Source organism: Giraffa tippelskirchi, chromosome 5, assembly GCF_054371585.1.
Source record: "Giraffa tippelskirchi isolate mGirTip1 chromosome 5, T2T-mGirTip1v1.2.pri, whole genome shotgun sequence".
NCBI classification, from domain to species: Eukaryota; Metazoa; Chordata; class Mammalia; order Artiodactyla; family Giraffidae; genus Giraffa; species Giraffa tippelskirchi.
This window is the reverse complement of record NC_137279.1, coordinates 88,012,919-88,029,919: the sequence shown is the minus strand read 5'-3', so window position 1 is coordinate 88,029,919 and position 17,001 is coordinate 88,012,919. Positions and strand designations below refer to the sequence as shown.

General features: G+C 43.3%; 1 protein-coding gene and 1 pseudogene across 2 annotated transcripts; one reads left to right on the top strand and one right to left on the bottom strand.

The window, feature by feature from the left end:
• Positions 1-2,043: 2,043 nt before the first annotated feature.
• LOC145505210 (non-selective voltage-gated ion channel VDAC2 pseudogene) lies at positions 2,044-2,941 on the top strand (annotated as a pseudogene).
• A 2,960-nt stretch (positions 2,942-5,901) lies between these two features.
• Positions 5,902-16,110, bottom strand: LOC145506618 (intelectin-2-like). Of its 2 annotated transcripts, none has more exons than XM_081491665.1 (8): positions 16,099-16,110; positions 15,823-15,886; positions 15,107-15,217; positions 13,928-14,175; positions 13,456-13,614; positions 12,931-13,051; positions 11,871-11,974; positions 5,902-6,171 (listed from the first exon to the last, which is right to left on the bottom strand). In XM_081491665.1, exons 1-8 carry the CDS (start codon positions 16,108-16,110, stop codon positions 6,019-6,021), a joined length of 972 nt encoding a protein of 323 aa, XP_081347791.1. In that variant the 3' UTR covers positions 5,902-6,018. The 2 variants fall into 2 exon arrangements, with proteins under 2 accessions (XP_081347791.1, XP_081347793.1); XM_081491667.1 differs by having other exon boundaries at positions 15,107-15,214.
• Positions 16,111-17,001: the final 891 nt, after the last annotated feature.

Genomic DNA, 17,001 nt, shown 5'->3' with positions numbered 1-17,001 from the left:
TCAGTGGTGAAAAGCTGAAAGCATTCCCTCTAAGATCAGGAACAAGACAAGACAAGGATGTCCATTCTCACCACTTTTATGGAAGTCTAGCTATATCAAACAGAGAAGAAAAAGAAGTAAAGGGAATCCAAATAGGAAAAGAAGTTGAACTGTCAGTGTTTGCAGAGGACATGATACTATACTTAGAAGACCCTAAAGATGCTACCAGAAAACTCCCAGAGCTCATCAATGAATTTGGTAAAGTTGCAGGCTACAAAGTTAATACACAGAAATCTATTGTAGTTCTATACATGAGTTTGGGTAGACTCCGGCAGTTGGTGATGGACAGGGAGGCCTGGCGTGCTGCGGTTCATGGGGAAGCAAAGAGTAGGACATGACTGAGTGACTGAATTGAACTGAACAGCAAAAGATCAAAAAGAGAAATTCAAGAAGCAATTCCATTTACCATTGCATCAAAAAGAAATAAAATACCTAGGAATAAACCTACCTACGGAGCAAAAACCTGTGCTTCAAAAACTATAAGATGCTGATGGAAAAAATCAAAGAAGACATAAACAAATGGAAAGATACACCATGATCATGGATTGGAAGAATCAATATTGTCAAAATGACTATACTACCCAAGGAAATCTACAGATTCAAAGTAACCCCTATCAAATTACCAATGGCAGCTTTCACAGAACTAGAACCAAAAAAAGTCTCAAAATTTATATGGAAACACATAAGATGCCAAATAGCCAAAGCAATCTTGAAAAAAGAAAAATGGAGGTGTAGGAATCAAGCTCCCTGACTTCAGACTATACTACAAAGCTACAGTCATCAAAAGAGTATGGTACTGGCACAAAAATAGAAATATAGATCAATGGAACAGGATAGAAAACCCAGAAATAAGCTCATGCACCTATAGTCAATCTAATTACTCAGATTAAATTAATCTATGATAAAGGAGCCAAGACTACACAATGTTGTAAAGACATGGAAAAAACCTAAATGTCCATCCACAGAGGGATGGATAAAGAAGATGTGATATATATATATATATATGTATGTATGTGTGTGATATATATATAAGATGTCATACATATATATATGTATACACACACACAATGCAATATTACTCAGCCATTAAAAAGAATGAAATAATGCCATTTTCAGCAACATGGATGGACCTAGAGAGTGTCATACTGAGTGAAGTAAGTCAAACAGAGAAGGAGAAATATCATATCCCTTATAAGTGGAATCTAAAAAGAAATTATACAAATGAACTTATTTACAAAATAGGAAGAGACAGACTTAGAAAATGAACTCATGGTTGCTGTCACCTACAGTAAATGCTGCACTTTCCTTCACCACAACCCTGTGTCAGTAGATTGGTTTTTCTGCACACAAGGCAGAAGACTCAGTCTTGGTTCAGCAACACCTTGACGTGAGGAGAGAGAAATAAGGCAAGAAGTAACAAAAATAAGTAGAGAAAGGAAAGATAAATGAGCAGTAAGGAAAATCAGGAATGAGCTAGTAAGGAACAAAGATTTAATAAAGAGGTGAAAAAAAAGAGAAGATACTAGAGGGGGAAATGCAATTGACCCTGGAACAAAGCAGGTTTGAACTAGACTGATCCACTTACACATGGATTTTTTTCCAATATTAAATAATATAGACTACATAACTTGTGACTCATTGAATCTGCTGATGTTGGCCACAAACACAGAGGAACCTCAGATATGGAGGTACTATGGGTACAGATGATCAACTATAATTTATATGTGGATTTTAGATTGTGGGAAGAGTTGGCCTACAACCCACACATAGTTCAAGGGTCAACTGTACATGAATAGTGGCTGATCAACTACCATACAAATCAGGTTTAGCCAAGAACAACTACAAGGCTTTCACTTCACCCTCCAGCCAGGACAGCTGCCGCCCAACCCATAACAAGCCCATGGCCTCAGCTGTCGCTGCAGCTCCCCCCTCAGTAGACTCCAGACGACTCCTTCTCACAGTCTTGCCATTGAGACCTACACACTGAGCTGTGTGTAAACATTGTGTATTCCTCTGTCATGAGGTGACATTGGAAAATTGCCAGAGATATTTTCAAGGAAGGATTGGTTTGGGGTTGTCTGGATGTGAAAACAAAATCATACACTGACACAAAATTCTCAACATCTGGATCATCTAACACAGACACAGGTCAAGTGCCTGGCACCTTAGAACCAAATACCTGTACTGTATGATCTATCACAGAAAACGCCACTGATGACACTCTGAGAGCAGAATCGAATTAAAATGAAGACCAGATTTGTCAAGGCTTGAATCTGAGTTTGGTGCTACCTTCTTTCACTAACACAGTAAAGAAAAACAGCAAAATCAAATCTTCTTACAAGAGAGAGTCGATAAACCTTGGTTTTGATATTAACTTGGATTTTTCTGGACCTGCAATCCATGGTTCAGCTGTCTTTGACTGTGAGGGCTGGCTTGCTGGATTCCAGCCCATGACCTGGTACAGTGCCAAATCCAAGCTGACAAGGAATAACTTTGCAGTGCATTACAAGACTGGGGACTTTCAGCTACATGCTATGGAGTGATTCAGGGGACAGAATTTGGAGGATCAGTTTAACAAAAAGAATACAAAGATCTTGACAGTCAAGTGAATGTTGATTGGATATTAGGTACCACCTGCACTCATTTGGGTTATTCCAGCTAAATGTCAGTTGGATCCCATTATTTCTTTTTCTGCAAAAGTCAACAATTCTAGTTCAAATGGAATGGGCAACATTTAGACAGCATGTCTGGTGTGAAGCTGACGTGTCTTCTGGTAAAAAGGAAGAGCATTACTGTTGGAGGCCATGAACTTGGAGTTTCTCTGGCGTGGGAGGTTTATCTAAATGTAGAAACCTCTAGGAAGGGATATCAGAAGATGGGTCTTGATACAATTCCCCTGTGACCCAGTAGGCTTCATTCTCCCTCTCCTGATCCCCAGTCATCAAAACAAAGGATAATCTGCAAAAGAACTGTATTTTAAAAGTGTGGGCAATTTTAAGTAAACTAGCTGTCTAGCTAAATAGAAATTATCTGTCTAGTTACCAAGGCTGCAGTCCTCTAGTCACCTATGCATTATTTAGTCAATGAAGAAATTAATCAGATGATCTATGAAAGAAATGGAGTTTTATTCAAGCTAAACTGAGGATGGTAACCCAGGAACAGCCTTTCAAAAACTTCCAAGAACTGTTCTACCAGTTAGAGGTCCATGCCTAGTTATTTAGGTTTTCTTTTTTCATTTATTTATTTTGGCTGTGCTGGGCCTTGGTTGCTGCTCACAGGCTTTCTCTAGTTGCAGTGGCCAGTGGGGGCTACTCTCTAGTGGTGGTGCACAGGCTTCTCATTGTGGTGGCCCCTCGTGTTGTGGAGCATGGGCTCCAGAGCATGCGGGCTTCAATTGCTGTGGCACTCAGGCTCAGAAGATACAGTTCCCAGGCTCCAGAGCTTGGGCTCAGTAGTTGTGGCACATGGCTTAATTGCCCCATAGCAAGTGAAATCTTCATGGACCAGGGATCAAACCCATGTCCTCTGCATTGGCAGGCAGATTCTTTACCACTGACCCACAAGTGAAGTCCTATATAGGTTTATGAGATAGACGGCTGTGCATTAAACGACGTAGAGAGTTTGCAAAATCCTGATCTCTGAGTACAAAGTAATGGGTCATGGTGACCCCTTACAAGTTCAAGAAGGAATGTTGCCTATTAAGGAGTTGCCTTGGTTCTAGGAGAATGACTGAGCAAGTATTTCTGCCAATACAGAGGTTTGGTGGATGCATAAGGCAGATACACAATGCACAGTAGAGGATACCAAGGAGGCCAAGGGGTGGAGAAATGTTTTGCTTAAATTTTCTTGACTTCTCTTAGAATACGAATTTCTATTTAATCAATTTAAATGCATAAAATTATTAAATACTTGGGGCCGATAATGAAATAGATTTTTGTGAAATTTTTAAATTAAACACATTTTCTTAAATTTTTCTTTTTGCCCTCAGCTACAAATGTTCAGAAACTTAGAATGTCAATACTCTACAAATAAAACAAGTCCTATGTCCAGGATTTCTCAGACACACTACTGACATTTCAGATCACATCACTTTCCATTTGAGGGAGGAGTCCTGTGCAATGGATGGTGTTTCACAGCAGCCATGGCCTCTATCCAGTGGCACTCCAGCCCCACAACATCACCTCCCAGTCATGAAAATGTCTCCAAATGTTCCCAGGTTTTCGTTGGGGGTAGGGTCTCCAGGTAAATATTGCAGGAGACACATTTATACTAAAATCATTATTCATTATTTATCTGAAATAAAGTGTAGGTGATCTCCTATATTTTTATTTGCTAAATCTGGCAGTCCTCCTGAGAGACAACAGCATCTTCATCTCCTCCATCTCCCACCCTATTTGAGAACCACTGCTCTAATCCACAAGGAGCAATGGAGAAAGAGTACAGTGATGGGAGGTGAGGAAAGTTATGATCAGATTTGCATTCTGAACAAAATAGAATAAAATATCTGCACTAGGCTCATAGCCAGAACTGTTGTCATCGAATTCTCATTGTACAGATGATGCACTGAGACCTAATTCAATGTGTGGCTCTGCTTTTGAATAAGCAACTGAAGATGGGAGCCCAGATCCTGCCTTTCACATCCTTGGGGAATGTGATACTGATTTACACTAAGTATATATTTTGTTTTCATCGTGTTTCTAGTACTGAGTTCCAAAAACTCTTGGATTTCTTAAGTGATCAGAGCAAAAAAGCAAAAAACAAAAAAAAAGTTTCTTGTGTTATGTGAATGAAGTAACTTTTGGATCACACCTAAGGAAGTAGGCTAGTTGCCAGGTGACTAATCACATGATTAAAGGGTTAGAACTATCAGTACTACAAACCCTGACCCTCCTGGAGAGAAGAGAGGCTGGAGATGGAAACAATTGCCCTGGTAAATGATTAAATCAATCATGCCTATGTAATGAAGCCTCTGTTAAAAAAAAAAAAAAAAAGAAGAAGAAGAAGAAAAGAAAAAAAACCCAAAGAAGTGGGTTCAGAGGGTTTCTGGATTGGAGAATAGATGGAGAATCAGGTTTGGTGATATGCTGAGAGGGCATGGAATCTCCTTACACTGTCCCCATACTGTGCCCTAAGCATGTCTTACGTAGGGTATTTCCCATTTTCTATCTTTTTATAATAAACCAATCACCAGTTGTTTCTGAGTTCTGTGAGCCACTCTAACAAATTAGTTGAACCAAACAAGGGATTCACTGGACCCTCAAATATATAGCCGGTCCTTCTGGACTTGCAACTAGTGTCTGAAGTGGGGGATCCAAGGGGCAGATGTATAGAACTGAGCCATTCACATGTGGGATCTGAGGATTTCTCATAGTAGATTGGGTCAACATTGAGTTGAATTGTAGGACCTCCACCTAGTTGTCAGTGCATTTCTTGGAGCTGAGACAACCCTCCCCAACACACACAAATTGCAATTCATACTAGAATCATTTTAGGGACAATGTCTTGACTGTCGAAGCTAGAGAAATAAAGGAAATGGGTAGTTTCAACTACCCAACTCTACTTTTTTCCTACAGAATCTAAATAATATTCATCTTTTCTTCATTCTGTTTCCTTTGAGATCTTGATTTGATTAGCCAATAACAATATGGAAGGAAAAATTAATGAGAAAAACTTTCCCTTGCTCCTCAGTCTTACTCGGGATTTGCCTAGAAAGAAGGGAAAACTTGTGTTCTGGGACCTGAGACTAGAAGTTCCAAACTCAGAAAGTCTAAATCAAAAATCACCAGAATAAGAGGCATTATTTTAATACATCCTCCAGGTGTCAGTCAATTTGTAAAAAGAATTCAAAAACACTTAAAAGTCACAAATGATGTAATTTATTCTCCTTTCCTTGCTGGAGAAAATGGAAACATATTCCATTTTTCCATCTCTGAGTTTCTGGACTTAGGAGCTGGGTTCCACGTCTCACACACTCAGGTCTCAGCGGTAGAATAGGAGCACAGCTGCCTCAGTGATCTTCCGGCTGGAGCTGCAATCATGGTGAGTTCCATATCCATCCCAGTCAAAGGAAGAGAAATCCCCACACTGCACTGGATCACCCTCTGGGAAGAATCCTCCTCCACCGATGCAGTGCTGGGGACAGGGAGTAGACACAGTGAGGGAACGGCTGTGGACACCATGGAGATCTTAATCCTTAAACCCCCTGGAATCTTTGGTCCTCCTCCTACTTGGCCTTGACCACTCCCCTGTCAAAAATCCTCCCTCCAGTGGGCTCTGAAATCATGTTCTTTCCTGAATTCCTTTCTACCTTCCTTCACATTTATTCTCAGGCCTTTTAGCTCACCCTTTTCCCTCAACTGATTCCCCCAAATGCTATTCCCCACAGTTCTGTCCACACCACAGTCTCCTGATGATGGCTCATCTTCTCCCATGACTTGCTAGTATCAGCATAACCATACATTGTCAAGAAATGCCTAAATCTCGGAAGTCAGGTCAGTATTTTCTGTGCTTGAAACCCCATATGCAACTGCCACCGGCATGTCTCTATCTACATATCTCTAGATCTAAAATTCCAGTTGAGCAAAACAAAACTAATTCTCTCTCTTATTGTCCTTGAACACCCTGGGTCAGGTCCTCAGCATTTCACATCTGCATCTTTACACCTGCCTCATTACCTCCCTGCCCCTAATTTCCCTGATCTTGGATCCATGTCCTCCACCTGGCTATACATCATTATAGAAACATCAAAGCTAATCAGGTCACTCTCTGTTCAAAATCCTCTGATGAGTCACATCTTCTACAACATGAAATCTACATCCTGGCAGAATGAATAAGTCCTTGCTTATCCTGCTTCCTGTAGGTATTTCCAGCTTCGGCTCCTGCTTCTACCTAAATGCGCAAGATGCTCCAAAAGCAAACAACGGCTCAAGGGCCCTTCAGCACCCCCATGGTCTCTCAAACACCAATGATTCTAAAAATGTTAGTCACTCATGTCCAATGACAACCCACTCCAGTACTCTTGCCTGGAAAATCCCATGGACAGAGGAGCCTGGTAGGCTGAAGTCCATGGGGTCGCTAAGAGTCAGACACGACTGAGCGACTTCACTTTCACTTTTCACTTTCACGCATTGGAGAAGGAAATGGCAACCCACTCCAGTGTTCTTGCCTGGAGAGTCCCAGGGACGGTGGAGCCTAGTGGGCTGCCGTCTATGGGGTCTCACAGAGTCGGACACGACTGAAGCGACCTAGCAGCAGCAGCAGCATGTTAGACGGGCATCTTTCTGCCCTTGTTACTTGTTGAACTCTACACACAGCTTTTGGGATTCAACAAAAATGTCACCAACTTGAGGAGTCAGCTATGTGCCATCATTAGAGATAGAAGCTCCTATATTTTGTTCCTCAGGCCCCTTGTTTATATTGCTATCACAGGTGATACCACATTGCAATCATGCACTTATGTCTCCATCCCATTCAGTCTGATTTCCTTAAAATGACTGTCAGCTTTGCATGTCTAATATAGAGCACTTTGTGGATGCTCTATCATGTATTTTTATGGAAACAGTGCTTGCAAGGGTACGTGCAAATGAGCACTAATGAATACGATAAGGCTCCAAGGAAGCCAATGTAGGGGGCGACACATTGCATCCCACTCCCAGGGCCCACACGGGCATTATCCTAAGAATAGTAACCTAAGGGCTCTTTCATGAGGACACAGTTGTCTCACTTTGACTGACAAATGGGCAAACATATTTGAGGGGGGAAATGAAGATGTCCTACAGGGTCACATTTCTTATACTGATAGGCGTGAAAGGAAAAGGGCCTAAGTGAATGTTCTCCCCCCCGTACTTCTGACACCCTCTTCTTCTTGCCCCTCCAGTCACAAAATGCCCATCAAAGACAGTCTCCAGTCAACACACCTATGGTGCGCTCTTCTACAAGACTGGAAAAACAACAAAAACCTAAAGCTTCTAGAATTTACTAAGAATATTTGAGAATGTCTTTGTGACCTCAAGAAGCAGAAATACTTCTTAAACACAAAATAAAAATGCTAATCATATATGAGAATATACATAAATTGAACTTCAATACAGTAAATTACGTCCAGTGGTCAAAAGGTATAAACTTTCAGTTCTTTTTTCTTGTCCATGCCATGCATGTTACAGACCTCAGTTTCCCATCTAGGGATCCAGATGGGCCCCCTATAGTGGGAAATTGATCATCAAAGCATCAGGAATATAAATATGAAGATGCGGGCAGTCAGCTCCATGATGGACTGTTGGCTCCAGGGTGGTGGATCGGCTCCAGGGTGGCCAGCGGCAGTGGTGAAGGCGAGTGCCCTCTGCTCCTGGGAGTCCTCCAACATCAGTACCAGCCTTCTCCGGACCCACTTCCCAACCACTTCATCAGGGCCTTTGCCTCAACCCCCAGCCACATACTGACCAACACCTGATGGCCCATGAAGGTTTAAACGTTCACTGTGGACTAGCAGTGGGACAGCCAGGGCACTGAGCATGTCATCTACTATGCTGACTGGCTAAAGGGCATGTCCCTGCTAATTAGGGCCTGAAAAATGTGGTCCACTAGAAGAGGGAATGGCAAACCACTTCAGTATTCTTGCCTTGAGAACACCATGAGCAGTATGAAAAGGCAAAAAGACATAACACTGAAAGATGAACCCCCCAGGTCAGTAGCTAACCAATATACTATTGGGGAAGATGGAGAAATAGCTCCAGAAAGAATGAAGAGGCTGAGCCAAAATGGAAATGACACCCAGTTGTGGTTGTATCTGGTGTTGAAAGCAAAGTTCAGTGCTGTAAAGAACAATATTGCATAGGAAGCTGAAATATTAGGTCCATGTAGCTAGCTAAACAGGAGATAACAAGAGTGAACATGGACATTTTAGGAATCAGTGAACTAAAATGGACGGTAATAAGAGAGTTTAATTTAGATGACCATTATATCTACTACTGTGGGTAAGAATTCCTTAGAAGAAATGGAGTAGACCTAGAGTAAACAAAAGAGTCTGAAATGTAGTACTTGGGTGCAATCTCAAAAATGACAGAATGATCTCGTTTTGTTTCCAAGGCAAATAATTCAGCATCACAGCAATCCAAGTCTACCTCTCAACCATAAATGCTAAAGAAGCTGAAGTTGAATGAGTCTATGAAGACCAAGACTTTCTAGAACTAAAACTAAAAAAAGATGTCTTTCTCATCATGAGGACTGGAATGCAAACGTAGGAAGCCAAGAGATATCTGCAATAATAGGCAAGTTTGGCTTTGGAGTACAAAATGAAGCAGGGTAAAGGCTAACAGAGTTTTGCCAAGTGAGCACACTCATCATAGCAAACACTCTCTTCCAAAAATACAAGAGACAACTCTGCACGTGGACATCACCCGATGGTCAGTACCAAAATCAGATTGATTATATTCTTTGCAGCCGAAGGTGGAGAAGCTCTATACAGTCAGCAAAAACAAGACCTGGAGCTGATCATGATCAGATAATGAGCCCCTTATTGCAGAATTCAGGCTCAAATTGAAGAAGTAGGGAAAACCACTGGGTCATTCAGATATGACCTAAATCAAATCCTTTATGATTATACAGTGGAAGTGACAAATAAATTCAAGAAATTAGATCTGATAGAGTGCCTGAAGAACTATGGATGGAGGTTTGTAACATTTACCAGAAGTGGTGACCAAAACTATCCCATAGAAAAAGAAATGTAAAGGCAAACTGGTTGTCTGAGGAGGCCTTACAAATAGCTGAAAGAAGAAGAGAAGCAAAAGGCAAAGGAGAAAAGGAAAGGTTATATCCGTTTGAATGCAGAGTTCCAAAGAATAGCAAGGAGAGATAAGAAAGCCTTAGGGGCCTTAGGAAGCATCACTACAAATAAAGTTGGAGGTGATGGAATTCCTGCTGACCTATTTCATATCCTAAAAGATGATGCTGTGAAAGTGCTGCACTCTTTATGCCAGCAAATTTGGAAAACTCAGCAATGGCCACAGGACTGAAAAGGTCAGTTTTCATTCTAATCCCAAAGAAAGGCAAAGCCAAAGAATGTTCAAATTACCATACAATTACATTCGTTTCACATGCTAGCAAGATCATGCTCAAAATCCTTCAAGTTAGGCTTAAGCAGTATGTGAACTGAGAACTTCCAGAGATGTACAAGCTGGATTTAGAGAAGGCGGAGAAACCAGAGATCAAATTGCCAACATACGCTGGATCATAGAAAGCAAGATAATTCCAAAAAAAATTTTTAAAAAGTCTATGCTGCTTCATTGACTATGCTAAAGCCTTTGACTGTGTGGATCACAAACTGTGAAATATTCTTAATGATATGGGAATACCAGACCACCTTACCTGCCTCCTGAGAAAACTGTATGCAGGACAAAAAGCCACAGTTAGAACTGGACATGGAACAATGGACTGGTTCAAAATTGGGAAAGGAGCAAGTCAAGGCTGTATACTGTCACCCTGCTTATTTAAGTTATATGCAGAGTACATCATGCAAAATGCAAGGCTGGATGAAGTACAAGCTGGAATCAATATTGCCGGAAGAAATGTCAACAACCTCAGATATAGAGATGATACGACTTTAATGGAAGAAAGCGAAGAGGAACTAAAGAGCCTCTTGACGAAGGTGAAAGAGGAGAGTGAAAAACACTGGCTTAAAACTCAACATTCGGGCAACAAAGATCATGGCATCTGATCCTACCACTTGATGGCAAATAGATGGGGAAAATGTGGAAACAGTGTCAGATTTCATTTTCTTGGACTCCAAAACCACTACAGAGAGTGACTACAGCCACAAAATTAAAAGACACTTGCTCCTTGGAAGAAAACCTATGACAAACCTAGACAGTGTGTTAAAAAGCAGAGGATCACTTTGCCGACAAAGGTCCCTGTAGTCAAAGCTGTGGTTTTTCTGGTAGTCATTTATGGATGTGAGAGTTGTACTATAAAGAAGGCTGAGAAGCAAAGAACTGATGCTTTTGAACTGTGATGCTGGAGAAGACTTTTGAGAGTCCCTTGGACAGTAAGGAGATCAAAGCACTCAATCCTAAAGGAAATCAACCCTGAATTTTCATTGAAAGGATTGGTGCTGAAGCTGAAGCTCCAAAACTTTGGCCACCTAATGCAAAGAGCTGACTCATTGGGAAAGACCCTGATGCTGGTAAAGATTGAGGGCAAGAGGAGAAGGGGTCAGCAGAGGATGAGATGGTTGGATGGCATCACTGACTCAATGGACATGAGCTTGAGCAAACTCCGAGAGATAGTGAAGGACAGGGAAGCCTGGCCTGCTGCAGTTCATGGGGTCACAAAGAGAGAGACATGACTTAGCAATTGAACAACAACAACAGTGGAATTCCAGAGTCCTAATCACTGGACCATCAGTGATGTTCCAAACTTTCATGTATAAAATAAGTCCTGGGGATGTAATGTACAATATAGTGACACTAGTCATAATATTATGTTATACATTGAAAAGTTACTAAGAAAGTAGATGTTAAAACTTCTCATCAGAAAAAAAAAGGAATATGCAACTGTGAGTAGTGCTGGGTGTTGGCTAGATTTGTTACAGTGATCATTTCATAATATATACAAATATAGAATCACTATGCTATATACCAGAAACTAACATAATGTTTTAGATCAATTGAAGCTCAATTAAAAAATAATAGCTACAATTTAAAAATTATGTCCACAAAATGACAGAAAAGAGTAAAAATTCAAGCCACATCAAACACCCCAGACAACTACACACACACACACAAACGTACACACACATACACTCGCCCGGACAAGCCATGGATCTTCCCCAAACTCACGTGCTCAGTGTTGCAGCCAGTGACTCTCATCCCAGCACACAGGGCATTGGCTGCTTTCTCATTATTAAACACTCTGAACTGGACAAATCCTGCAACAAATTCTTCTGGAAAAGAAGAGGCAGAGAAAGGGCCAAGGATTCACAGGACGAACTGGAAATATCTTCCCTTTGACCAGCCCAGGAATTCCCTAAATCAACAGGTCAGGTTACAGCTAATCTGTGGGCATAGAGCCCAGCACTTTTCAACAGTGGCTGCTACATCCTGGCCTTGAAAAAGGCAAGAAGAGACCCTCCCTCCATCTGGGCAAGAAGACCAAGGCTCAGACTCACAAAAGTCACTTGTCTGTCTAAGGCTCATAGGAGAAATGAGAGTCCACTGACAGATCAGCAAGAAGACCTCCAGAGCTTCAGCAGGAATAAGCAACGATCAGAAGTAGCCATCCGTTGCTGCTGGCCCACTTCTCATTCAATTACCGTGACTTTAAAGTAAAATGACTCTTCTTTTCCCACCAAAGAAAGTTCTGTGGCTTTATCATGCTAAAAAAGGTCTTCTTACAATAATAGCTATCTACCATAACAAAAACAAATTTTTCTCACTACTTTGCAAGTTGTTCTCACCTGTGCACATTAATTAGCTTTTAACTATTGTAAGATTCTTATAGTGACTCAGAAAACTCAAACCAGGGCTCTGTGACATCCTAGAGGGGTAGAATGGGGTGGGAGGTTCAAGAGGGAGGTAACACATGTATACCTATGGTTGATTCACATTGATGTATGGCAGAAACCAACACAATATGGTATTGGTTTAAAATAAATAAATAAACTAAGGGGAAAAAAGAATCAAACAGGGTTATTGGTTAAGAAGCCTGAGCTTATAGTTTTTCCATGATGGTGATAAAAATTTTTGTGACATAACAAAAATCCATGTCACATTCCTAGAAAACAGCTTGGCATATTGTACATGTTTAATAAATGCTAACAATCATTAACTTTTCTTATTTACACTTTCCCCAAGAGTGCAGAGAAGGGTTGATGACTGGGCTTTGGAAGCAGATACTCACGCTGACCACATGGTGAGTAATAAGATGCAGTTTTCTTAGCATCACCAAAGTCATAGTGAACAGGAATGGCTGGGCCGTTGTCAGTCCAGCAATTCCCTGCTCCGTATTTCACTGGGTATTTCTGCAGGGACCCAAAATACAGATTGTGGAAGACAATAGAGATATTGCCATTCTGAGCAGTAGAGGATTTAATACCCTCATGTGGCATTATTCAGGAATCAGTATGAATAATACTGATGTATTTTCTCCCTACCACTCATAGCTAAGACCCTAACCAGACTCAAGACCCCTGTCCTTTTCACTCTCTTCCCACCCCCAATCCTCTCCCCTAGGCTTCTTCCCCTTCCTGGCTCACAGTTCCTCTGAAAGAGGCAGCACACTAGTTCATAGTGACCCAGAGGTAGTAGAAAGCCAAGCAGCGGCACTTAGTGATATGGACAGAGCAGACTTACTCCCCATCCCAAACACTTGACTCTCTGTTCACCAAAGGTAGTGCCCCCACCCCCAGCCAGCAGCCCCATGTACCTGGTAGAGTCCAAACAGGTTCTGCCCCAGTCTCCGGAAAAAGCCAGTGTTGGTGTGATACCTCAGCAGGGAGCTGTTCCTCCAGTGCTGCAGGGGGGACTTGTTGGGCACATGCCAGATGCCCAGGTCCTGCGCCTGGATGTCGTAGTAGCCAGGGTTCTGCAGAGGGACACACACTCAGTCTGACTAGCCAAAGACCCACAAGAGCAGCTTTAAGTTGAACTGAGAGCTCTGGGCTCCAAGGGGCCAGGTGGTAACAGCGCTCTGACCCCTCCCCCTCAGCAGATGATGAGGGCCCACCACCCAAACAGCCTTGGAGGGAAGAAGTTGTGGTTCAAGACATGGACTTCTGTCTATCTTCTTCTCCAGTCCTTCCTCCATGTCCCCATCTCCCACCCTCCCTTCCGCATGCTCTGCTCCAGCCACACCCCTCTCCCTACCCTTTCCCAACTGGGTTCTCAGTGCCACCCACCTTGTAGTCATCGCTGGTGGCCGCCTCTGCAGACCCAAACGTGTTGTAATTGGCCCAGTTGCCGTCGCCCTCTGGGTAGTCAGCACTGTTGCCCTGCTGACTGGACCAGCGATCGCCCAAAGTGCATTTCCCATGCATGTTGTTCTCATGCACACTGGCCACCAGGGTCCAGCCACCACCCCCAGAGGTCATGTCACAGAAGGTCTGGTAGATGACACCATTCTCAGTGCGGAGGTGATACAGGCCATCTGCAGAGGGAACCAGCCCCGAGACTCCCTGTCTGAGAGCACAGGGTCCATCTCAGACCCACAACCAGAAAGAACTTGGGAAGTCAGAAATGTATCCTGAAGGCTCCCACCCATACTACTTGTTGGAGGACAATTCTCTATGGATCATCTAAGAGCAGGGACACTGACTGCCTTTGTTCCATGCTACCTTTTCAAACACATTGTAGAGCAAACATCCTAGGAGACAGAGATAGTATCTCCCTCCTTCTGACCACTCCAGGCCAGAAATCAGCACTCAACCACACCTCAAGTCTACATCAGGATGTGGCCTCTGCAACTCAGAGCAAAGAGAGGGCATGGCACTACTCATTTAATGAGATTCAGATTCCATAAGTACAGAGTTCCTGTCGAACAAGAGAGGAATAAACTAATCTACAAAAGGCTTGTAGTTTCTTTACCAGCCCAATCTGTCATCTGCTTGGCAAACAAAATACATGTGCAGATGTCTCCTGGCCCTCTTAACATTAACCTATTCAGACGGGACTCAATAAAGAACACAATAAAAAGCAGTTGCTTTGCCTACTGCTAGGGTTGTGAGCAACAAACTTCTGTGTCTCAGCCTCTGGAGGCTCAGGTTTTCTGCCTCCGTCCATAAAGTTGTAGTAGGCTAGCACTTTAACTTATAAGGAGTAGAAAATCTTCATTGCAGCTCTGGCCACCACCCTAAAAGCCACCAGGAACACCACATTCTCCCTGTATTCTGAAGATCATGTCTCCTACAACTAGATAGGAATGAAATGCCTCAAAATTCCCACTAGAAATCTCCTCGGCTGGAAGCTGGGAGTCAGAGCAGCAGAGACTAGTGGACACACCCTCTTGCTCTCCATGACTGGGATCTGTTTAACTAAAAAGTGACTGAAAGGAGAAGATGGTGGGCCGGTTGATTACTTACCACCTGCTTTGCGGCAACTTGTTTTGATTTCCTTGCAGCTTCTAGGCAGGAAAGACAGGTAAGGGACGCAGGTTTCATCCTCCCAGAACTTCTCAACAGAAGGGGTCGCTGCTAAACAATGTGTGGATAATTCTTGTTAACAGTCTGGTGCCACTCACACCAACCATCCTGATCATCAGCTCCCAGTCCCAGCGCACTTCACAGGTTCTTCATTGGGCTGTGAAACCCCAGAGGTAAAGATCCTCTCTGCTAAAAATAGCTGACCACCATCTAGTACAGGCTTGACACTTGCATTCTTCTGTTCAACTAATTAAAAATGAAAACTATCATAATGCCTAATAGGAGGAAAGGAATTGTGAGGATGAGGACTAGGGAAGGATGTTCCCTGGACAGGGCCCTGACAACCTAGCTCCCTCGGGGAACCCCAAAGCCAAGGCCATAGGAGCAGACAGAAGGGAGCACAATCTTCACTACAGCTCCTCTGAGCCGCCTCAACCACACAGAGGCATAGATCGGGGCCCCAGGACAGATCTTCGCTTCAGATAGGACCTCAAGAGGAGCCAAAAATCAACACCCAAGTCACAGCTTATGTATATGCAAAGTGTGGCTTGTCTGCATCTCCATGACTTGCCCCCTAGGCCAGGACTTCAGCATCCAACCCAGCTCCACTGCACACCTGGATGAGCTGATGAAACTGCTGCTCCTAAGTGACTTACCTGCACCCAGCCCTCTAGTGGCCACAGAGAGGAACAGCAGGAGACAGAATCTGGCCCCAGTACCCTAAGAAGAGATGCACTAAGTCATTGGCAGGTCCATCCTTCTCTCCCCTGTATCCTGGTTCTTTGAACTTTCTGAGTTAGGAAACCTCAAATAGAAAGTGATGGGATGCTGGGCATTCTGGGCCCTCCTGGAATAGCCCCCAATCCATCCCACACTACAAAAAGAGACCATGGGCTCTGTTCTCTAAATCTCTCCATTCCTGAGACCAAGACCTGAGCTGGCATCATGGCTCCCCACACACTCGGATCTTGTCTCAGACTCAGAAACAGCTTCCTGACAGTGTGGAGAACTCTCTCCTTCCTTCCTCACAGATGCTGGGAGCTGAGAGTTCCCAGCCAGGTGAAGACTCGGAGCTACTGCTTCTACAGGGTCCTGAAGTGGGTGAAGTACTGAGCCTTTATGGAGGAAAAGAACCTTGTGGGCCCTACCCAGCCCTGCCCACTTCGGGCTTCAGGCCCCTCCCTCGGGTGAGCTTCCCCTGAGGGCTTTGGCCACCGGGCACTGAGGAGTGAGTGACTGTCTGGAGGGGTGGAAGGCAGTGCTCTTGGGCACACAGGTGACACTCACCACAAGGAGGGCGAGCCCTGCTGGGTCAGAGCACACAAGGTGTTCCCTTCCTTAACAGACGCTCAGGATGGACGTTACAGTTCTTCTGTGTGTAGATAAGCAGGCCATGAGACCTGTTTGAGTCAAAAAATATAAGCAGGAAGGGTCACTTTCAGGCTGAAGACCTTACCAGACAGGGCACAACTCTACCTCATTCTTTTTCCAGCCTTAGAAAATAGCTTAAATATGTGGCACTGGTTTGGTGGTATGTTTATAGCTGATGAGGAGACTTATCTTGGAAGTTAGAAGGGTGGCGTTCTGTGTTCTGTTTTAGGGAAAATGTTAAATGTGTTGCCTGTGGTATCTCAGGAGGTGTGAGATGTACAGACTGCACTGGTGCATTAAACGAAGGCCTCAGGGAAACAATGTCAGCACTGCAAGAGTCAGCTGTCTTGGTTCTGTATTACAAAGGGGAGGTTCTGGGAGAAAAGGCAGTCTGTTTTGCAAGTAGGAATGAAAGGAATAACTGCTTCTGGGTCTTCAACAGGCAAATGGTGTGGGAAAATTGT